Source organism: Doryrhamphus excisus, chromosome 8, assembly GCF_030265055.1.
Source record: "Doryrhamphus excisus isolate RoL2022-K1 chromosome 8, RoL_Dexc_1.0, whole genome shotgun sequence".
NCBI lineage: Eukaryota > Metazoa > Chordata > Actinopteri > Syngnathiformes > Syngnathidae > Doryrhamphus > Doryrhamphus excisus.
Window position 1 is genome coordinate 12,619,593 of NC_080473.1, and position 23,964 is coordinate 12,643,556.

General features: G+C 40.0%; 1 protein-coding gene across 9 annotated transcripts in view; it reads right to left on the reverse strand.

Annotated features, from left to right (window-relative positions):
- gria4a (glutamate receptor, ionotropic, AMPA 4a) overlaps positions 1–17,255 on the reverse strand; it is a 120,291-nt gene extending 103,036 nt beyond the window's left edge. For all 9 annotated transcript variants that reach the window (XR_009131498.1, XR_009131497.1, XM_058080676.1 and 6 more), the window contains exons 1-2: positions 16,883–17,255; positions 11,609–11,767 (exon numbers count right to left, since the gene is read on the reverse strand). Coding sequence is in view for 7 of the 9 variants with exons in the window: in XM_058080676.1 (XP_057936659.1) it covers positions 11,609–11,767; positions 16,883–16,976 (253 nt within the window). In the remaining 2 variants the exon portion in view is untranslated. The remainder of the gene's footprint in view (positions 1–11,608; positions 11,768–16,882) is intronic.
- Between the last annotated feature and the right edge of the window lie 6,709 nt (positions 17,256–23,964).

Genomic DNA, 23,964 nt, shown 5'->3' on the forward strand with positions numbered 1-23,964 from the left:
TTGAAATGTTCATTTTCTACCGCTTTTCCTCACGAGGGTCACGGGGGTGCTGGAGCCTATCCCAGTTGTCTTCAGGCGTGAGGCGGGGTACACCCTGGACTGGTGGCCAGCCAATCACAGGGCACATATAGACAAACAACCATTCACACTCACATTCATACCTATGGACAATTTGGAGTCGCCAATTAACCTAGCATGTTTTTGGAATGTGGGAGGAAACCGGAGTACCTGGAGAAAACCCACACATGCACAGGGAGAACATGCAAACTCCACACAGGGATGGCCAAGGGTGGAATTGAACCCTGGCCTCCTAGCTGTGAGGTCTGCGCGCTAACCACTAGACCGCCGTGCCCTCATTTATTTCAACTTTGCTTAATTTGTTTTCTGAAATGTTCAAGTATTTTGCATTTCCCAGCCACCAGAGAAATTATTCCTAGTAGTTCACCAGTGGGCGAATTCACACTGAGAACAGCGTCAAGAGCGAGCGTCTAAGTAAAGCTTCTTATCCTGAACAAACGCCTACCTGTGGAAAAACAAACACCTGTCATCAGATGACTCACATGATGAACTGAGACAGAGGTGTCCTGATGGCTGCAAAGTATACGTATAATATGATATCATTTCAAAACAGTCCGGTTTAGCAGCATTCTTAGTGTATAGTCTTTCAAAGAAGCATAATATGTGCTGGAGCCTATCCCAGCAGAGTCTCCATTTAGCATTAACATGTCTTTTAAGTGTATAAATAAGGTAGCTGCTATAAAACTGTCAATAAAACACAGTGAGGAAGTCGCTTGCCTGCTGTTGGCAGTCTCTATATATGAGTTGAGCTGTGATTGACAGGTGATCACTTAGCAACTAACATTAGCGGCTAACAATATCAGTTGACCTCACTGCGTCTTTTCAGCTGGCATTTGTTGATCATTTTATTTACATATTCCTATGGATAATAATGAGATTTAGAGATTTTTGAGTCTTATTTCTCACACAAATTTGAGCTCGAGTCCAAATTTCAAGACATTTCTGCATTTCAATTCTGACCATTTTAAATCATAACTGACAACAAAATAAATGAAAGAAAATCTACTTTTAGTCTTACATTTTGGACTACAAAAGTGATTTTGTGGTTTTAAAACCCTTCTGACAGTGAACTGATTGCTGTGTTGTCTGCCGGCAGATCTTCTAATGAAAGCGTCGAGTCAAACTAAGAAGCCGTCTCTTTTTTTTTTTTTTATTGGACCACTAAATGAAATCAGATAAACAACAGCAAACGCGCAGCTTCAAGAAGCCTCCGTCTAATAATATTACTTTCTGGGTGCTCATTTGTGCTGAGGCTACAATAACATGATTTGACAAAGTGATTCTTCGGGGAACACTTAACACTCGGCCAGTATGTGAACACTCACACAAGAACACCATTAAGCATGTAGTTGTTACCGCAAATGAAAAGGAAGGGAAACATTTGAAACGGATGCTTGGTAGAGGTACTGACATGCAATCCGAAAATGTTCTATAGCATAGTTTCTCATGTGATAGGTTCTAATGTAGTTTTAAAAATAGAATGTAAATTTTAAAATCATATGAAATTGACAAATTTTATGCCCACTTCATTGATTCTCGGAAAGGTTTGCTTGTGGATCAGATTCAAAACCCACATTCTAGATACACACACACACACACACACACACAAAATACATTCATCCACCAAATTGCCATGCACAGCAGCTCATGAATGTTGACGCATGTAAGTAATGTCCGCAGTAGTGTTATTAAAGAGTGAATCATGGCAACATTTGAAATAATTATTTCATTTAAAAAAAGGCATAAATTGAGGAATTTGTCTGCACGAGTGTCAGTTGTAAAATAGCAGAGGGATTATTTAATTTAAAAGAAACAATAAACAATAACCACTCACCACCGTGCTGCTCTGTTATTATGATTTATATTAAAATAACTCCTTATTTCTAAAATCACAAATACTTCAACTTGCTGATATAGTTCATCTTCAAACATAAAGATAAAAACAACCAATTACCTAAAAATGTCATCCAATACTTCTCTACAAGAGAGGAGAAATATGATCTCAGGGAAGAAGTACATTTGAAACACTTCTATGCTAGGACTACGTTAAAAAGCCATAGCATTTCAGTATGTGGAATCAAACTATGGAATGGATTGAGTAAGACCCTCAAACAATGCACAACGATGAGCCAATTCAAGAAACAATACAAGCAGTTGATGTTTGCTAAATACAAGGATGAAGAGTCTTGAACCAGTCATGATGTGCTATATATATCACTATATTGACACTTACTATGGTACCCATTATGTCATTGGATGCTCATAACACTTCATACTTCGGTATGTGATAAAAAAACAAAAAAAAAAACGTAAACTATATTAGGAAAGCAGGAAGTGAACAAATGTAACAGTTACTGATTGTAAAAGTACCAGATGGAGGGGTAGGATTTAATAAGCTTTGCTTCTTCCTACTCCTTTTGGACATGTGGAACTGTGAACTGATTATGGGATGCACTCAATTGTAATCTGATGCATGTTCAAATGAAATAAAACCATTACCATTACCATTACGATCAATCATATATATATATGTATATAATATTGACAGATCGTTAATGGTTGTGGGAAGCACGTGATTTAGGGGTGAGACCCGACCCTGTATTGTTTCACACAAGGCACATATAGAGAAAAAAACGACTCTCACTCAGACTGACATATACGTAGATATTAAACAAAAAACAATCCTGAACTGGCTGCATGAAACAAAGCCAAGAATTTCTACACAATCAATGTATAGCACATCATATTTTAACCATACAACCGGTACTCAACCCTTAAACTGCAGGTTTGAATGAAACTAGTGGAGTCTTTAAAAAACTGTAAATATGAGGAATTAAACAAATAAGTAGTGGCCAACCTCACAACCTGACCAGTTTGATATTTGCCATTTCTGTATGTAAGTAACATGAATAAAAGCGGTCTTGCCGCAAAATAAATCTCCTCGCCTTGCCAGGTTTTCAGATATTATTTCACTCTATTTCCCCTGTGTAGCCATTAAGAAGACATATAACCATACAAAACGTCAGCAATAAAGATGATCGTACTGCAGGCTTTGCAGAGCGACTCAAATCATCTGCACGATGACTGACCCATTAAATGGGAGGGCTGAGTTGAAAAGAACCGTGGCGGGATGTTGTATTGCCAATATATGGGAACGGTTAAAGCTTGACTTATAGACATGGATGCTATGAATAGTTCTCCGCAGGCTCAGCAAATTGCAATTTTTTTTTTTTTTAATTCAGAAATTCAAAATGACGACTGGGATGCTTTGCCCGACAGTTTCAGTGATGTTTTGAATCATCAAAATACAGGAAGATACTGTAAGTACGCAATGTTATGTACGTGTTCTTGCATGATCACAGCATGTATATCAAACAATTTTTTTTTTGAGGGCTCCATAGTCAAAATAGGTGTGCCCCAATGATATGCATTGTTAGCTAGCTCATATTAATTTGTTTTCTGTTATAATGCACAGAAAAGGGAAAGAAATATGCATTCATGTTTCACATAAGGATTGTGAATGATTGGCAAAATTCCTGATGGTCAATGATGTAACAACACAAATCTGTTACACTGGGCTACACATTTTTGGACTCGATCTGCTTCTCAGATAAAAGTGACTAAATTTAGTTTACCCATTCTCCACAGTTCAATGGCAACAAATCTAGATGGGAATGTGTCTTCAGTGACATATTGCAACCATTGCTTTGTAGGACTTCACGAGATTTGTCACCAGCTGCTTATAATTATCTGCCTTGTAATGTAGCTTCTAAAAAGAATACTAAAATACTCAGTTTCTGCAACAGTTGTGAAATTTCTCTACATGCATGTATTTTGTTTTGGAAGTTTTGTTGTAGACCAGTGTTATCATTCCTCAAATATTACAGTTTCCACTTTACCAGGACACCACCTTTTTGAATCTTTAAGGCCGACACACTTATGACCCATGAAGTAATTTTTTCAAAGGGTATATGGTGTATATTTTGGTAAAAATAACAATGCACTGCATCATTTTATTAGAGCAATGGCGGATTGTTCAATGTCTCACTGTTAGTGTTTCACTACATCAATACTACATCAGCTGTTTTATTGGTAGTGTCCCCTGACTGTTTTCACAAAAACAGTTTGTTACTCAATACAAATGCGTGAAGCAAAGATCCCCGTTCTTTTCCACCTTTTCAAAAGAGGAGAACGAATATGTGCTGTACATCATAGGCAAATTACTCATATTTGTTATATATAACTGTCTTTCACATTACACATACACTGTACACATAATGTTAACTTCCCTCCCAGAGGTTAAAAAAATCCTGACCTGTACTGTACATTATAGTGTACACCACCAACAATAGTTATGAAATATAGATTGTGTCGACTCGTTCGGAGGATAAATGTGACAGGCTGTTTTGCGGGAACATTATGTCGGTTATCTCTCTGTGATTGCTCCCACCCAAGAACTTACAGATTGCATCTAAATCAGGCAGACTGACTCACACCAAATTATAAAGATGCAATTAAAGTCAATTTACAATGTTCAGTTGAAGCTATTACCTTCATCTGTTTGTGTATGCGTGCGTGTGTGTGTGTGTTTGTGTGTGCTTGCTAATTATGATAACAGAACAGCCACCACTATTCTTTGGTGAGGCTTGGAGAGGCCTATTTGATTGGAGGGATTTGGTCTCCGATGGAACCTCTAAAGTCGCACACACTCTAGGATGCTAGCCGACCATTAAGATTAAATAAACTAACATTAAATAAGTTAAAATCCAGTCTTTAATGACAGAAGTGTAATGTCACAAATATGCCTTCAAAGTCAAAGGGACCTATTATGCTTTTTCCACTTTTCTGACCTATAAATGTAGTTATAATGTTGTGTTCTTGTTTTAAATGATGCCAAAATTTCAGATAATGAGGTTTGCGCATTTGGAAGTGAGCCCTGAAAAAAGTTCGAGATGGATCAAAATGGTCCGTTTCAGAAGGCGTGGTAAAACTGTCCCTTTGTGATGTCACAGAGGAGCAGACTTCCTTATATGGGCGTGGCTGTAATCCAGATAAGATGTCTGCCCTCCTCCAAGCTCTGCTTCCCCCTGCACTTCCCCAAGCTTTCCTTCTTTGTTTACGTTGCTAGCAATGGCTCGTATGGGAAAGCCACATTTGTTTACAATTACAAGTGGGTGGAGTTCCTGATTCCCTACCAGCAAAAGAAATGTGTTTTTGGGCCATTATGCAGCTGGACTAGCCAACAAACTTGCTGAAGCCCGATGCCTTTCCAACATGACTTAGTCATGTGGAAGAGCCAGAAGAGCAAGCAGTAAGTCACAGTTTATCAGTGATCCGACTGTGACAAAAGCGCTTGTCTGTGTAGCATTATAGAGTGTGCATACAGGAAGTGGGTTTGCTAATAGCCGCTTCTACCTGGGTTTTTTAAACACTCGTAGTCCCGCAAAACACATTGGACATAACCGATGTTGTAGAAATGCTAAAATGCTATAGCTACTTACCATTGAGAGATGTCTTGAAGTAACCTTATTTCTTGAGAAACCTCACCTGTCCAGTCTCTACTTCTGTATCGGATTCGGAATACCGTTTATCAACTTCTATCGATTTGTGTTCGGCAGCTAGTGAAACAAATCGCAAGTTCTTATAAGTACTCAGGGTTGTCGCCCAACCGTAGCAGGACTACAATAAAACAGACCGTTTTCACGAGAAGCACGAAATCATAATAAAGTAATAATGATTGACAAGTTGGAAACATTTATTGTGACTGTGATACTGATTATACTATATGTATTGCTACACAATTTAAAAGTGTAATCATATCTAAATGCTAATTGTGTCTTTTGAGCATACGGACACCTCCCTGAGACTTCCACTGCTGTTGTTTACGTTGTAAACATAATCAGTTGAGTGTCAATCAAGCCTGTAATGTAATCTGTCAGTCGATAATACATAAACAGTATTGATTTGAATGATTCTCAATGGCGCAGCTGAAAAGAAGACAAATGAGACTATGGATCACTGCAATGGTTAACCACCCAAACCACAACATACGACTGCTGTGGCTTCAGAGAACCATGATCTTTAGTATTAGACCACAAATCATCTCAAATGGAGGAACACCCAAACATAACAAGGACTGCTTCTTACCAACCTTTACTGCATCATTGGTAGCACAAATCATGCGTAAGCACCTCTTTGTTACAAATCCTCTCCTCTTCGTCTGTTGCTTCTCTATCCCTAATTCACCTCATCGCTTTCTGTCCAGACTGATTCTTTCCTCCACTGCTCATGCACAGTCACGCTCTCACTTGATTACTGAGCGGTTTGAACACACCCTATACATTTCAATATGGGATGCAACCACAACACTATTTCCGGAATTAACAAGGAGCAAAAAGCTAAATAGATTCTAGTGCACCTATGAGAATTAAGACACAATATGTCAGTCAAATAAAACACGACAAAAACCTACACTGTATATACAGTATATGAATATGTGCACAGTAAAGATGGAGATAAGATAACAGCAGGGAATATGCAGAATGAATGCGTGACAATAGAAGCAGAACATATTTTTTTATGATCCCTTCACGCTCCCTGCATACCAGAAAAGAGAAGGCCTGGTCAAGGTCAGTGAAAGAATTCCCTATTCTAATTCAGTAGCATTGCTCGCCACCCGGAGCAAGAGCCATGGATTAATTTAGAGATCCATTCACCACGCCCGTGCTGAGGGAGCAGCACCACGTGATGAAACTAAAAGAGTAGAAAAAGAAGGAAAGCAATGAGATGGAAAAAGAGGAGGACAATGGAGAGAGAGAGAGAGTTGGTAGCAAAGAGACAACAAATACTGGAGGTGAAAGAGGGAGAAGGGATTTTGCTTGCTTCAGTGCGAGGCGGTTCATATAGAAGAGTTTCATTTTTCAGACGCTCCTCCCCTTATGGGCCACCAGGAGCAACAGTGTGTGTGTGTATGTGTGTATGTATGTGTGTGTGTGTTAGAAAGAGAGAATAGCGTGGAAGAACACACCCAATTTTGAGGACATTTAAGTCTTGGGATACAAACTTATTAAAAAAAGAAAACAATTACATCAACAATGCACAACAATGAGAGAATTCAAGAAACAATACAAGCAGTTGATGTTTGCTAACCAGTCATGATGTGCTATATATATCACTATATCACTATAGTGACAGTTACTATGGTACCCATTATGTCATTGGATGGTCATATCACCTCATACTTCGATACGTGACAAAAAAAATAATTAAATTATATTAGGAAAGCAGGAAGTGAACAAATGTTACTGATTGTAAAAATACCAGATGGAGGGGTAGGATTTAATAAGCTTTGCTTCTTCCTACTCCTTTTGGACATGTGGAACTGTGAACTGATTATGGGATGCACTCAATTGTAATCTGATGCATGTTCAAATGAAATAAAACCATTACTATTACTAACCCTAACCCTAACCCTAACCCTAACCCTAACCCTAACCCTAACCCTAACCCTACCCTAACCCTACCCTAACCCTAACCCCCTAACCCTAGCCCTAGCCCTAGCACTAACCCTAACCCTAACCCTAACCCTACCCCTACCCTAACCCTAACCCTAACCCTACCCCAACCCTAACCCTAACCCCCTAGCCCTAGCCCTAGCACTAACCCTAACCCCCTAACCCTACCCTAACCCCCTAGCCCTAACCCTAACCCTAACCCCCTAACCCTAACGCCCTAACCCTAGCCCTAGCACTAACCCTACCCCTAACCCTACCCTACCCCTAACCTTAACCCTAACCCTAACCCTAACCCTAACCCTAACCCTAGCCCTAGCCCTAGCACTAACCCTAACCCCCTAACCCTAACCCTAGCCCTAACCCTAACCCTAACCCTAACCTAACCCTAACCCCCTAACCCTAGCCCTAGCACTAACCCCCTAACGCTAGCCCTAACCCTAGCCCTAACCCTAGCCCTAACCCTAACCCTAACCCTAACCCTAACCCTAGCCCTAACCCTACCCCTACCCCTACCCCTACCCTAACCCTAACTCTGACCCTACCCCTACTCTAACCCTAACCCATTACCATTACATGATTCATCTTGTTGTCTATGTCTGATTGCACTGTAAAGTTGTAAGCATCAGGATGGGGCTGCATGGTGGTCATCTCCCAACCTGAGGGTTTTTCAGGTTGGATCCTCCATCCTCTCCTAAACGAGTCAAAGCATGCTTGAGCAAGATACTGAATGCCCAGTTTCTCCTGAAGCTGTGTCATCAGTAGGTAAACGTGATAACTGTGTCAAGGCGCTTGAGTACCTTGAAGGTAGAAAAGCGCTATACAAGTGAAAGCTCATTCACCATTTTATGGTTTTACCCACAACATATCTACACAAGAATGCCTCTAATTTGTAATCCTGGACTTAAGCACTAATTCATAAGATAAGTGGTATTTCACGTCAGTTGACAGTCATTCCACTTCAGCGACAGTTCCCACCCACTATGATTACAAGATTGATTGCAACATTGTTATCATAAAAGTATAAAAATCCTTGTTCTTTAAAATGTGATACATGAATCATAGATCCAGAAAGAAATTAGACCACATTATTAATATTCTGCAACTGTCATCCTCTTCTGTGACTATATTTAAATGATCTGACCTCACATGTTTTTATTCATTGTCATCTTTCACACATATTCAATGGAGCTGAATGATGCAAAACACTGTCTAAGACAACTCAGGAAGACACATTTACACGGCTGCAGCTTTGTGCATGTTATTTTATTATATGCGATTCCCCTGAAATTCACCTAGTAATGCTTGCTTTTCTGCTTTGGTGTCTATCTTTGAACAGAATAGAACATTTCTGCAGGTTTGATCAACATTTGATTGTGCAACATGAATGGATGGCCACTAGAGGATTTGAACAAGAGAAGAATTAGAAAGCAAGCTTGGGCAGGAACTGGTACTGGCTAGTTCAATGGTGGTGCACAAGGCTTTGTAAAAAAAAAAAAAAACTAAAATACTAAAGTACTTTCCAATTCACAGATTTATGCAATGAGCAAACATTTTTGGACAACGATAATTAAATAATTACAAATCATAATAAAGGACATCTTCATCCTAGAGCAGTGGTCAGCAACCCACGGCTCCAAAGCTGCATGTGGCTCTTCAGCCTCTTTCTTGTGGCTCCCTTCGTATTGCTCAAGCATTTTTTTCACACCCGAATGGGGAAAATATGCATCTTTGTAATGAGTTTTGAATCAAGTGTGACTTTCTGTGAGACCCTATACTATCAATAGTACTTAACAAACAAAAACATCCATCTTGGTTTCTTAGACGAAATGGTGTCGTCGGCAAAGTTGAGCAGATAAGACAACATATGCAATATTTACAAGCACACACTGGTATGCAATTGGCTCCCTTAGTACCTGGATCTGAATGTAAATTCAATGATACTTTCTATAATTCGGCAAAATATCGCATTCTCCTTTCAATTATTTTCAACTGCAACCATCCCACAGCAAAGAGCAAACAAGAACAGTCAACTTTCTCAGACAAGCACATAATGAGAAACACCTCAACACTTTTCAGTCGTTTAGAACAGGGGTCTCAAACACGCGGCCCGCGGGCCAAATGTGGCCCGCAGGACACTAGTTTGAGGCCCCCGCCTTGATAGGAAAGTTTAATGTTAGTGCGGCCCGCGCAAGTTTGATATGGATGCTGTATGGTATCATGTACCCAGAAAAAATTATTACGTTTGATTAATGTTCATCTTAAATAAAGGTTAAATAACTGTTAATAGTTATCCTCCCTATCCGTGTGGAAGTGGTAAGTTTTTGGCTATTTAAGTTTAAAGGAAATAACTTGAAGGCTACCGTTTAGGTCGCTGGCTCTCCAGTTTGCGAGTTAGCATGTGTCTCAAGACCCTGCAGTTGCGCAATATGTTGTAAATAAAAAAAGTATAAATGTGACTATAGTTGTGTTTTGTCATGTCTACAGGCCTCTAATAATGCTTTGTCAATTTTAATCTGAAAAAAAAATTTGTCTACCCACCAACTATATGTGGTTTCTTAAGTTTTTTATTATTTACCGTTTTTTTATTATATTTATTTATTTATTACTGATTGATTGATTTTCTTTATTCTTGATTTGTTTATTAAATTTTCATCTTATTTTGTGTAGAAAAATAAAAAGTAAGATATTTGAGAACAGTGGAATGTTTTATCAGAGCTTTTATTGTAGAAAATTGGAACCAAAGCAAAGTTTTTAAAACATTTTTGTTTTTAATAAATGCGTTTGTTTTTTGTTTTTTTTGGAAAACCTGATGCGGCCCAGTCTCACCCAGACCCGAGCACCAGTGGCCCCCAAGTAAATTGAGTTTGAGACCCCTTGAGGTGTTCAATTTACACGTTTAAACCCAATATTATTCACCAGCGGCAGGGCTGGTTCTTTACTGGTATATCTAATGGTATAACTAACTGGCATATCTTTAAATCCCATTGGAGTTTCTCGTGTGATGTCACTTCAACTATACTTGATGAGGTTGTTCGTATGAAACTTCCCCAGTTCTGTGTCACCATGGGAAACCTGTGCATGACACGTATTGCACTCGGCTGAAACATCTTTTTCATATTTTGATGACAAATATTGCCACAATGCTGACATTACTTTGTTAATACAGTAGCAGATGTTGTTGTTGCTCTCGGCTGCTGTTGGATAAAAGTGCTGGGGTGCTTAGTTTTCACTGGGGAAAGAAACCATCACTCACACTCACATTCACAGCAACGGACAATTAACAGCGTACAATTAATCTGGCTTTGCTAGGAAATATCAATACCCAGAAAAAACCAAAGCAAGCATAGGGAGAACGTGCAGACTACACAATGAGGGGGCCAAGTTAAGACTTAAAACCACCTTAGAACCACCTGGCTGTGACACAGAAGTGTGCTAACCACACTGAAATAAAACAGCAAGTGAATCTTTTTTTTGTTGTCACACTCGACACTGGTCACTTGTACTTGAACAGGCAGAATTTGTCAAACACAATCAATGAAAAAAAGCCTCTGCATGCCAATCATAGCCGCTATTGAATAGCAAACCGGAGTCTGATAGCGTCTTGCCCTTCACACACAGAGCCAACAGGAACAGGAAGTGATATACTCACACACAGCAGCATTGTCTGCGGAGCCTGATTTCAAAACTGCTTAAATTGCTGCAATTAAGATACGAAACTTGCTGCATCAAGCCATTCTTTTACACTTTAAACCCTTTGTGTGCTGTTAAGATTGGCGCCGTTTAATCCAATGTACATTTAAATCAAATTATTAGCAATTTGAGAGCCCTGAAGCACATATGAAGCATTAATATGAACATATCCAGCCTTGCACATGGACAAAAATGCTCCAAAAACAGCATGAAAAAGTTAAGTATAAACATTATGTTTCTCAACTGAATATCCAATCTGTATTAATTATAAAATGCAAATTAAAATAACACTATTGTTCCAAAAGTGAAGACGCTGAAATACTTACATGCATTAGTGACTGCGAAGCTGTTGGCCGTCTCTATGTTGTCCACATGTGGGACCAGGTTAAAGGGAGCCTCCGTGGCATTAGGGCTGGTGTTGTGAAGGAAGATAGCTAGTCGAAACGCTGTGTACTCCTGATCAGTATTCCTAATGAACAGCCCGCCTATAGGAAGAGAGACAAAGGGAAAGGTGAGGGAGAGAAGGAAAAAAAAGGTTGGGTGGGGTGGCACGGGGACATGAAGCGGAATGTGAGCAAAGAAAGATTGATGAGGAGGTTGGGTGAAATACAAAAAAGGGAGGGAAAGACAGAGAATAAAACTAAAATCTTTATTACCATTTGTCAGGAACGTATTATTCATCTTTCTGCACACACACACATAATCATGAAAGAAAATCCATGGAATGCCAGCGCCGCACTGTTGCACGATGAAATCAGACGAACAGAGCGCCATGTAAGGGGCGGGAAGACCCAGCCGGACGGAGGTCAGCAGTCAAAAAGATAATGAGATTGAGAAAACAGAGGAAGGCTAGATCACAAAAATGTCAAGCGCATACGAGAAGAACATAGGCTACGCACAAAAGAAAAGATGACAATGTGGATACAAAGTGTCAGTTGGCCTTTTAAAATGAGACTCTCATATCCCGTCTGAAAAAATGAAAACAGGATAAGAGATAAGGCAAAACCGAGAAGACGGCAAAGTTAAAAAAAAAAAAAAAGAGAGCAACAATTGATCTGGGAGACAGGCAATTGAAGTATCAATGACTGTGAAGAGCAGAGCATCACCTCAGATCCATGCAAAGAAAAGCTTTTACAAATTCACAAGGAGTCCCAGAGAGGCTTCTTTTATTAACTAAGCCGCAGACATTGTAATATAACGCTAACAACTATGCTAATGAATTGAAAATGAATAAAATATGACATTAAGTGGCAGACTAAATAAACACATGTGCACAAAAACATGTTTAAACCGGTCTTGTTATAGATCAGACCTCATAGTTGTAAGGATTCAATTTGAGGGTGTTCAATTTTGAGGGTTCAAATAACAGCCAAAGAGGAGAAAATTAATAATATTTGTAAATTGATCCCCATCATTTCGCCAATAACAGCTTGGTGGAGGATTTTTGTTTTTTCCTGCCAAGAATCCATCCAAAAACTGCTTGATTGGCTTGAGATCAGGGTGGTTCTATGCAAGTTATTTGTGTACTGGTGCGCATTATGCTGGAATTTTTTTTTAAATGTCCTAAACTGTTCCGACTAAGTTTAAAGGATTTTGTCCAAAAGACCTTAGTGGGCGAAGAAGGAAGATTTGGGGAGAAACCAGGGTTTTTTGTTCAAAGATATGCGTCCTAATACCTTCCATATTACTATATTACTATCATACACTATGTCAGGCAGACTTATCTGAGACATCTTTAGGTTAAATAAAAGGCAAATAACGTAAAGTTAAAAGTACATGCAGTGGCATTTTTTTCATATAATGCCATTGTTTTTGTTTCTTTTTCATTTGCTGCCCTGAATTGGATTGGTGAGCATCGCGCTTTCATCGCACAACAAGCGTTCCATTTGCACTTCAATCTTGGCAGACGTGATCCCGTACCAGCTCGAAACGCCATTTTTTATGGGTTCCCAACTTCAGAGCTACTGCTTTTTGGTAATGGTAATGGTTTTATTTCATTTGAACATGCATCAGATTACAATTGAGTGCATCCCATAATCAGTTCACAGTTCCACATGTCCAAAAGGAGTAGGAAGAAGCAAAGCTTATTAAATCCTACCCCTCCATCTGGTACTTTTACAATCAGTAACTGTTACATTTGTTCACTTCCTGCTTTCCTGATATAATTGAAGTTTTTTTTTTAATTTACTTTTTTTTTTTTTTTTTTGTCACGTACCAAAGTACGAGGTGATATGACCATACAATGACATAATGGGTACCATAGTAAGTGGTACCCTCCATCTGGTACTTTTACAATCAGTGTTACAGAATGGCATTATATGTACTTAAAAAAATAAAAATTGTTTCTTTCCTTTATTTGCCTTTTATTTAACCTACAAATGTGTCAGATCATTTTGCCTGACCCTGTATATATATTACTTACTCCCGAGATCACTTCACTTGTGTTTCTTGGTTTTAACTGTTATGATACAAAGTGATTTAACGGTAAAGGTCAAAAGATGGGAGCGGTGAGAGAGAATTTGAGAGCGAGGACATATTATACGGTAAAGTGTGTGTCTTAGTCATGCTAGAATAGTTCATTTTCTTCACTTTTGATGTGTCTCAGATAAATAATGTTGAGATTGTACACATTTTACACAAGTGTAATATTAACAGAAGGTAGAGCCAGGAAATGAAATGAGGTCCACCTTAGACTTAGACGTTACTAGTCAGTCTTAGTTCATTCACACCTATGGACAATTTAGTCTCTAATTTAACATAGATGTTTTTGACTGTGGATGTCACATTCTGTGGGTGACCCCAGGATGCAAGGACATGGTGGCAAATCTGCTACACACGGTCATGTATTAGAGGGTGACCTCTAAGGATCGGACAATGCCAATAGCAAAATGTAGTCATGAAAAGATCCCAACCGTTAATCTTCAAGTTTTTGAAGATTTGATGAGAAGTGATGACTCTGTGATAGTTAATGGTTTTCCACCAAGCTCCACCCACTACGTGTAATGAAACATCAATCATCTGTTTAATCTGTTTAATGTGCGCTGTATAATTATGAAAGAGATTCACTAAATTAATAGGTTTAGTTGTCACTTCCTGTCACCACAAGGAGGCACTGCTACTGATGGAGGAAGTGACATATGGATTTTTCAGGGCGTCATATACATCACCAATTATTGTTAGAAGCATTGCGTGTTGTTTTAATCATATGTACCAATTATAATGAAGATCTGACCTTGTGGAGCCGAATTATTCACATTTATTTTGTTCGAACAGCAACTCCAGAAGCAAAACATCAAAGTTTGTTGCCATGCCCCGCCCACATCTTACGGACCAGACTGAAATGCTTCGAAATTTAATATCCATCACTTATCTGATCTTGCAAAATTTGTGAAATTTGTGCAAAAAAAGTGTTTATGCATGGCCCTCAAAAATGGAGGAAAGTCGCAGAATAAAAAACAATATATATTTTGAAAACAAAGGCTAATAAAGGCTTGGTCACAGGAAATAAAAACAACAATAGTTACTAATCATAATCATAAACAAGTGCGCTCCGCAGCTCCCTCTAACAAGAATAAGATAATGCATTTGGCACCAGACAGGAAACATGTGTTGTAAAATAAAATCACAGAACAGGACATAAGGCAGAAACAGAGATAAACCAAAACAAAAAAGTCCAATCTGTGATACCACCCAAACGACTCCTGTCTGGACCTGCCTCCTCTTTTAGCGGATAAATAGATCGAATCTTGCAGCAGGCACTCAGACTACAGTTGTCCTATCTAGTCTGACTGGTGTGTGAACCAACTGATGAAGCCTGCTCAGATGAGAGGCAAAACACAACCTGAACAATCCTGTTGTGATGGAGTGAATGCACGTAGAATATAATAACCTGGATGAATGACAATATTCACAGGCATATCATTTTTTGATTTTTTTGTGACACATTGGACATGTATGATATCACACAAATCCTCGGAATATCACAGACACAATAGACACACACGTGAGGGTGCACTTATATTGTCCTTTTTATTTGGTTTCTGCAGGTTTTTTATGAATTCTATTAAAAAAAAGATGGGTCACACTCACTTCAATCAAAAGATGAAGAATGTGAGGAAAGAAGATGAGAGATGTTTAGAGTGGATGTTTCTCCTCTTGTCCACTAAGTTAAGAGATAGTTTATTCATTTATTCATTTTTTACTGCTTATCCTCACGAGGGTCGCGGGTCATGCTAGAGCCTATCCCAGCTGTCTTCAGGCGAGAGGCAGGGTACACCGTGGACTGGTCGCCAGCCAATCACAGGGCACATATAGACAAACAACCATTCACACTCACATTCATACCTATGGACAATTTGGAGTCGCCAATTAACCTAGCATGTTTTTGGAATGTGGAAGGAAACTGGAGAAAACCCACACATGCACGGGGAGAACGTGCAAACTCCACACAGAGATGGCCGAGGGTGGAATTGAACTCAGATCTCCTAGCTGTGAGGCCTGTGCACTAACCACTCGAACACCATGTAGCCCGGGATAGTGTTTAATGTTGTTTTTTTTATATTTTACCACAGTTAAAACGCTTATCTTTTACACTCCAAAAGTACAGGTGTTAGTGTGAATGGTTGTTTGTCTACAATTGCCCTGTGATTGACTGGCAACCACTCTTGGGTGTACATTGCCTCTCAGTCAGCTGGGATAGACTCCAGCTCCCTGAATGAATAAATGAATGAATGAACAAAATTGGATGTTGACCTTAGCGGTACCGCTACAGACCTCAAATAAAAGTCATGTTTGATGTATGTAAACGTCTCCTTACGTGAACTATAGCAGAGAAGCAAACAAAAAGGTCATGTGAACATGACACTTCACTCCCAGCAGCAGCGCCACATGTGAACTCGTGTGGGCGAATATTCCACATGCATAAAAACACATCATAAGAAGCAGCATAAGCCATCTAATGTTAGTGATTGTAAAGGATCAGTTCCCAGACCTACTGACTGTGTGAGCACATTCAATACCATAATGCATATTCCATATCCATATATGTGCCTGCTGCTCACAAAGCAGTACAAATATGTCTATGTGCTCGCGGATGCCAGACAGGAAAAAAAAAATATTTAGCACATTAAGTTTATGGCATCTGTAGGCAGACAGAGTCAAGGAGCTGAATCTCATTATAGGACCTCCCAACTGCCCCCCACTAGGAGTGATGCAGTGCATTCATTATCGCACACTTCACTGCGTGCGTGTGCGCGCCACTGAGGAGGAAGGATGTTATTTGCAAGGACCAGCCACATTTGGCAAACTTTATCACTTGTTTGTACTTTGTAAGGAATCGAGGGTTTGTCTTTCTTTCAAGAGGGGAGGCACACGGTAAGGGAGGAAGGATGCAGAGAAAGGGAGGGAGAGCGAGGAAGGATGCTGCAGTGTCTAAACACATCAAGGCTGAAGAAGGGAAACCTTATTAAACAAACACCCACACAATTAAACACTTAGCACGCATGTGAAAATGATATGGAGGGAGTGAGTTAATTAAAAAGAACCGTTCATGCGCGCTTGTATAATATTGACATTTGTGCGTAAAAAGCTCCCCAACTCACCGATCTGTACTGAGCTGGGGAACGCTCCTGTCGCCAACCCCCAGAGGACGGAACACAAGCCCAGAAAGTGCCAAGAGAAAATATTAATCCTCATTTTTCTTTACTTGGGTCCCTTCAGAAAGTGTTGAGAGACATTGAGAGGGACGAAGAGGGGGAAAAGACGTTAGAAAAAAAAGAGAGGATAAATCTTTCCCTCCCGTGTACAGTGTATATAGTCCAAGGTGGTATTCCTATTCCATGGTGGACTTCTTGTAGTTCTTGCCCCCCTGCATGCACCGTCCGCTGTGGAGAGAGAGATGCGTGTCCGGTGCGCATGGAAGGGCAGAGGCGGGAAGAAGAAGGAGTGGGGAAAGTCGTTGCAAGATTGGCGAGCTTTGAGAGCAGACTGCATGGAGGAACTGGACATGCGCGCCCACCTCCTACTCCCCCCACCCCCCACCCCCCTCTTCCTCGCTCTCTCTCTTCCTGTCTCCCACACACCCTTCCATCCATCCATCCACACCACACACGCACTTTCACTGTGAATTCAGTGTTCATATAGAAAGGCGTGGATTGCGTTCGTCACCTTTACGCACCTCATACTTAGCGAATTACTCTTTTCATTTTTTTCCATTCGTTCTTTATTGTCATTGCGTGAAAAGGAACACGAGAAAAAAGCACCACGCTGTGAAATCAGTCATTTGAGTCTTAATAACAGGGGATTCCTCTTGCGTCAAACTCATTTCATCCTGACGCATTGGTGCACTCCCGATCCAAACCAAGCTCAGTGTGTCCCAATAGAACCGCGGCAGGTTTCGCTGCACGTCCGACTGCAGCTGCATCGCTATTCCAACGGGACCAGCTCAAACATCTGGCTACAGGAAATGGCAATACGTGGAAGGGAGTGCAAGCATGCAATGTGATGTAAATGTCGTGGAAATGAGAAATATGAGTATATCTGCAGTGTCCCCGTTCATGGTGCTGGTTCGGGACATTTTAGCACAACTGAAATATGCAGTGCAATATAACCCACCTATTTACTGCACAATCTAATCAGATCAGGCTGAATAATAAGGAAAATTCATTCATTCATTTTCTACCGCTTTTTCCTCACGAGGGTCGCGGGGGGTGCTGGAGCCTATCCCAGCTGTCTTCGGGCGTAAGGCGGGGTACACCCTAGACTGGTAGCCAGCCAATCACAGTAATAAGGAAAATATTTGAAAATAATAATAGTATTAATTTCATATGTTTCAGTGGTGTGGAACTGCAGTGCACCATAGTCAAAACTGTCGGCCCTTTGATGTAGCCAACCCAATGTGAGAATCAGTTCTCAGCAAGGTGAACCACCGCAAAACACAGCAAAAATAATAATACAAAAATATTATTAAATTAATACATCTGTAGATTTGTCAGTCAAAAGTGAGCATTGTCATCTTAGTAAAGGCTTATGACTTCTGACACAGGAATATTTGATTGACTTGTCAGTGGGAAGCACTGATGCAACCCTGCCCTCTTCAACTTCCAGACTTACAGAAACTGTCCATGGTGCTGAAATCCAGCTGTGCTGCAGGCAGAACACAGGATGTAGAAGAGTTCTGGCACCCCACTGCTCTTCACAGTGTCACTGGAATCAGAGTCTGTGGGTATTTCCCAGCCAGTGGACGTCTGTGTGCTAATTAGTGGAGTCTCATTATAAAGATTCCAAAGATGGCACCGTATTGTACGTGCCGCATAACGCAGGCTACGGACTTGCATGGAATGTTGAACACGCGCTAATTTACACATATTTTACTCTCTGTTCCCAAAGACACAATGTGGCAATGAGATGAACATGGATGCCACCTTCTTGTTTTGACATTAAGTATTTCTTGAATTCAACAGTGTTTCTCACCTCAATAACCCAAAATGGAGCCAACATTTGATAAAAAAGTTGAGAAACACGATTCAGTTTAAGAGCACTCACATCTTCAATGAAGGTAACGGTAACCTTAAATGTTAATTCATCCCTATCATGTGTCATTTAAAAGTGTTTTATGCATGTAAAACTACGTATAATTGTAAAAATATATTAACGTGTTTAGTGTTAAAATGACTTATGGTTCCTGTTTCCATGTAGTGATGAGCTAATAGGATGCTAACATTCATTCATTCATTTTCTACCGCTTTTCCTCACGAGGGTCGCGGGGGTTGCTGGAGCCTATCCCAGTTGTCTTCGGGCGAGAGGCAAGGTACACCCTGGACTGGTCGCCAGCCAATCACAGGGCACATATAGACAAACAACCATTTACACTCACATTCATACCTATGGACAATTTGGAGTCGCTAATTAACCTAGCATGTTTTTGGAATGTGGGAGGAAACCGGAGTACCCAGAGAAAACCCACGCATGCACGGGGAGAACATGCAGACTCCACACAGAGATGGCCCAGGGTGGAATTGAACCCTGGTCTCCTAGGTGTGAGGTCTGCGCGCTAACCACTCGATCGCCGTGCAGCACTGGAGAATGTACACAAAATCAACATTAACTGAAGAAAACACTAACCGAGGTTCCACTGAAATTAGTACGCTGTATCTCCAGCAAATCACTGGACTGTTACTGTGCATCCTGTTTGTTCCGATTTGGGGCGGTACCATGGGACACCCCCGTTTCTCATCATCAGCCTCCCCTTTTATTTGGCGCATCTAGTGCATGCTGGGAAAGACAGGTTCATTGTTCTTGGTCAACCCCTGACTCCAGTATTGGTTTCCCGTCTCCTACAGCTCCTGACCTCAGCCCCCAAGAGATAGTTTGTTATATATCTCCTTGTTCATTCCGTGCCGCTTCCCAAGCTCAACCTTACCCCTTTGCCGTAACCCTACCTCTATAGCGTTGTTCCCTCGTTTTTGCTGGTGCTTGAGCATCATTTCAATAAAAGACTGCACTCAAGAGCTGCAATGTGGAATCCATACCAAGTCAACCTTACTTATGTTATTTGTATATGGATCAGTATGTGTGTATATCAGATGCTAAACAGGAAGTTAATTTAATACAGATCCATGTCTCGCCTTCAAGAGCATTTGTCCACAAGTACTGAAATATACTGAAAAACGTCTCCTGAAGCTGAATAAGCTGCTTATTCGGCCTCCATGGTTGTTTTGTTAGTGTCACGGTGAATGGGCGTACAGCACTTTAGCTACATAGAACCCATCAACCAGCAAGCACAGGTTTTTAGCATGCATTTATCATTCATTCTGTTTGTTTGGATACAAGAGCTGCATCTCTATTCATGGGACGGTGACAATTTTTCATAGCTTCTCAAATGCTGCAAATGGATCACGACCCAGAGGCACATTATTAATGCATTGAATTCTAAAATGTTTGGGCAAAATAGTTTTATTTATGCCAGCAGCCATTATTAAGGAACAAGTGTTTTTGGAGTTTCCATTGGGGGATATCACTTCAAAGTTTTTAAGTCCGGTGCCAAATTTGAAACACTTATATGCTAGGATTACGTTAAAAAGCCATAGCATTTCAGAATGTGGAATCAAACTATGGAATGGAGTGAGTAAGACCCTCAAACAATGCACAACGATGAGCCAATTCAAGAAACAATACAAGCAGTTGATGTTTGCTAAATACAAGGATGAAGAGTCTTGAACCAGTCATGATGTGCTATATATATCACTATATTGACACTTACTATGGTACCCATTATGTCATTGAATGGTCATATCATATATTAAAAATAAAGAAATTTAAATTAAAAATTAAAAATTAAAAATTAAAAATTAAAAATTAAAAATTAAAAATTAAAAATTAAAAATTTAAAATTTAAAATTTAAAATTTAAAATTTAAAATTTAAAATTTAAAATTTAAAATTTAAAATTTAAAATTTAAAATTTAATAAAAAAAAAAAAACCCCTTAAACTGTATTACGGAAAGCAGGAAGTGAACAAATGTAACGGTTACTGTTTGTAAAAGTACAAGATGGAGGGGTAGGATTTAATAAGCTTTGCTTCTTCCTACTCCTTTTGGACATGTGGAACTGTGAACTGATTATGGGATGCACTCAATTGTAGTCTGATGCATGTTCAAATGAAATAAAACCATTACCATTACCAAATTTAAACCCATGTTAAAAAATGTCATCTCATTGTAGGAAAAACATGAAAAATTATTGTAGTATATATTTTGTCATATTGAATCAATATGGATGATGTCATATAAGCCTGATGTCTGATTGACTTTTGGGGATAAATTAATCTAATTTCATAATACAATACAAATACAACAATTTCTGTTTGAAAGGTGGGTCAGTGCTTCTGGTAATGGGGCCTGACCAGGCCTTACCAGAAGAGAAGGGCTCCCTGGCTCTGACTGCACTCCACTGGTATGTATATCTGTTTCCATGTTGCCCAAGTTTCCCCCTGAATTCTGTCTTGCTGCAGAACCACATTGACCCAAGATGATTCCTTAGTTCACAGTCAATATAGCACCGCAGTATTAAAGACCCGTCAGCACAGTCTACAGGCATGCGGTAATTGACATGCCGATGTTTGCTTTGTGCTGCGGCTCAAACCATATTGAGTGAAAATTGATTGTGAGAGTCAAGTCAAAAGCGTTACCTTTCATTTAGATTCTTCTTGGTGTAGCTATGTGCTACTCCCATGTCAGTGTGCATTCTTTTAAGGATATTGTAGTCTATGTCAAATTCTGAAAGGTGTGTATTTGTTATTGCAATAAAAACAGGTACACACTTTGAACTAAATTGGTTACTAAGGGCCCAATCGCAGCCGACAGTAAATAATAAAGTAGTCCAATTAAGCAAAAAAAAGCAAAAGAAAATCACATGTTACAGCGTCTCTGTTGAGCGGCTCTGCCTAAAAGAGCGTAAATATACTCACATCCTAAGAAAATAGATTCGCAACTCTCCAACCGGTTACCTCTCCCGCTTGAAAGGTGACAAAAATAACCCTCATACCCTCTACTTTCATCTGAAGTTGCTCATCCATCTTTGCATTCTAGCATCTCTTTCCCGTCTGCGTGATGACTCATCAATCTAAATGTCCTCCATCTTCCCCACCCTCTTTCTACACCCCTCTCCGTTGCATCTATGCCTCATCCTCCACTTGAGCCATCTGCCCTGTGACTTGTTCGCTTAACTGTATCCCCATCCCTCCCCATAGCCTTTTCCCGTGTTTCTTCTAATCCATCATTTAGGTAATATGAGTGTGTCCAGCGACCCTCTCTCTTCTTGTCATCTCTTTTGTCACCTTAAAGCCTCCGACTTGATGTACTGCGCCAAGTGAAATGACATCAGTTCTCTTATTCCTGGTACACTACGTCTATTTTTACCCTCTTATGCCCCCCTTCTTTTTTCCTTTTGTTAATGTGTATTTTTTATCAGTTTTTCACACCCCCAACCCCCTTGCAAACCCAAAGGCTATCAGGTACCTGGAATAGACAAAAAGCACATTAGTGGATACAAATCAATTGATGGTGTAACGTGTGAGGTTGCACCTCGGGACTCATTGCATTACTCTAAGTAAGGTAAGAATCAATGTGAGTCAATGGCAGATGGTGAAAAGTGCATTTATTACACGTGGCAGCAGTTGCTCAGCTCTGGTGATTTTGGGTTGGTTTCTTCATTGGCTGGCTGGACTGCACGGATGCTTCTAGAACTGGCTGAGAAAATCATTCCACAGGGGATACATCACTGGAGAATGTTGAAGAACCACTGGAATCTTGTGGTTGACTCACCTGAAGTATAAGCAGTCTGGGTTCAGCCTTCACTGGGTGATGGTTGTTTGTGATTGACTGGCGATCAGTTCAGGGTCTACCCCGCCTTTTGACCAAAGTCAGCTGGGATTAGCGCCAACTCCCTGCAGCCCTTAGCAGGATGAATGGTATTGAGAAACAGGATGAACTGTTTTGGACATATAACATTTTGTTAACATGTAAAAAATAAGGAAATAAAAGGAGAATTTTTCAGTTAATAAAAAATAAATATACAAATGTAAGTATTAGAATTGTTTTTTTTAATTAACATGAATTATTAATTTTTTTTTGTTTGCATTAACCTGTATTAGGTTTAAAAAAAAAAAAACGGAGTCAGTCCCTTACCCACCATGAACCTTACTGCCTATCATTGCTTCCCATCCACGCATGTGCAAATTTTTATGGGGTAGCAAAGCTGCCGCTTGGATCATCTCCCTAAAGCTGAATATTCATGAGCACCTGCTTTCTTCCTAACATAGCGCTACAGCAGGAATGTATACAATTAAGTGCAGAATTATTCATTCACTAGCCAAATTTAGAGTTAAAATCTTAAAGGGGACCTATCATGCTTTATCCACTTTTCTGACCAATAAACGTAGTTAGAATGTTTTATTCTCGTGTTAAACGATGCCAAAGTTTCAGATAAAGAGGTTTAAGCATTTTGAAGTAAGCCCTGAAAAAAGTTCGAGATAGCTCAAAACGCTCCGTTTGAAAAGGCGTGGTAAAACCGTTCCTTTGTGATGTCACAGAGGGGTGGACTTTCTTTTGTGTGTGTAGCATTATAGCAAAGAGAAAGCAGGGTTGCTAATAGCCTTTTCCCACCACAATTAGTGGCTCTACCAAAGTTTTTTTTATACACTGTTAGTCCCCAGGGCACACGTTACAGATACTATAGAAAATCTAACGCTAAAATGCTAGTTACCTCTTTTCTTGAGAAACTCCGGACTGTACAGTCTCCACCTCCGGATCGGATTTGGGATCCAACACATGGCTGTTGGAAAAGGTAACGATAAATCGCTGTTTATCATCTCCTATAAAGTTGGCGGCACAAACCGGAAGTCTTTATATGCACTTGGCAGTGGGCGAAATCACCATTTATTATCAGCAACAGTTAGCGGGACAAACCGGAAGTGTTTCTATAGACTCAGCAGTGTGACCAACCACAGCGGAGTGGGTGTGTGTGGAGGCGGGGCATGGGTGGAATACATTATAACACACCTTTTTTCACAGGAACTATGAAAACCAAAGAAATACAGCTGAATAGGTGCAGATTCTGGAAGTACTAGAACACTTTCTGTGCTAGTTAGCGTGCGTAACTGCTCTATAGGAGTCCACAACTCAGTT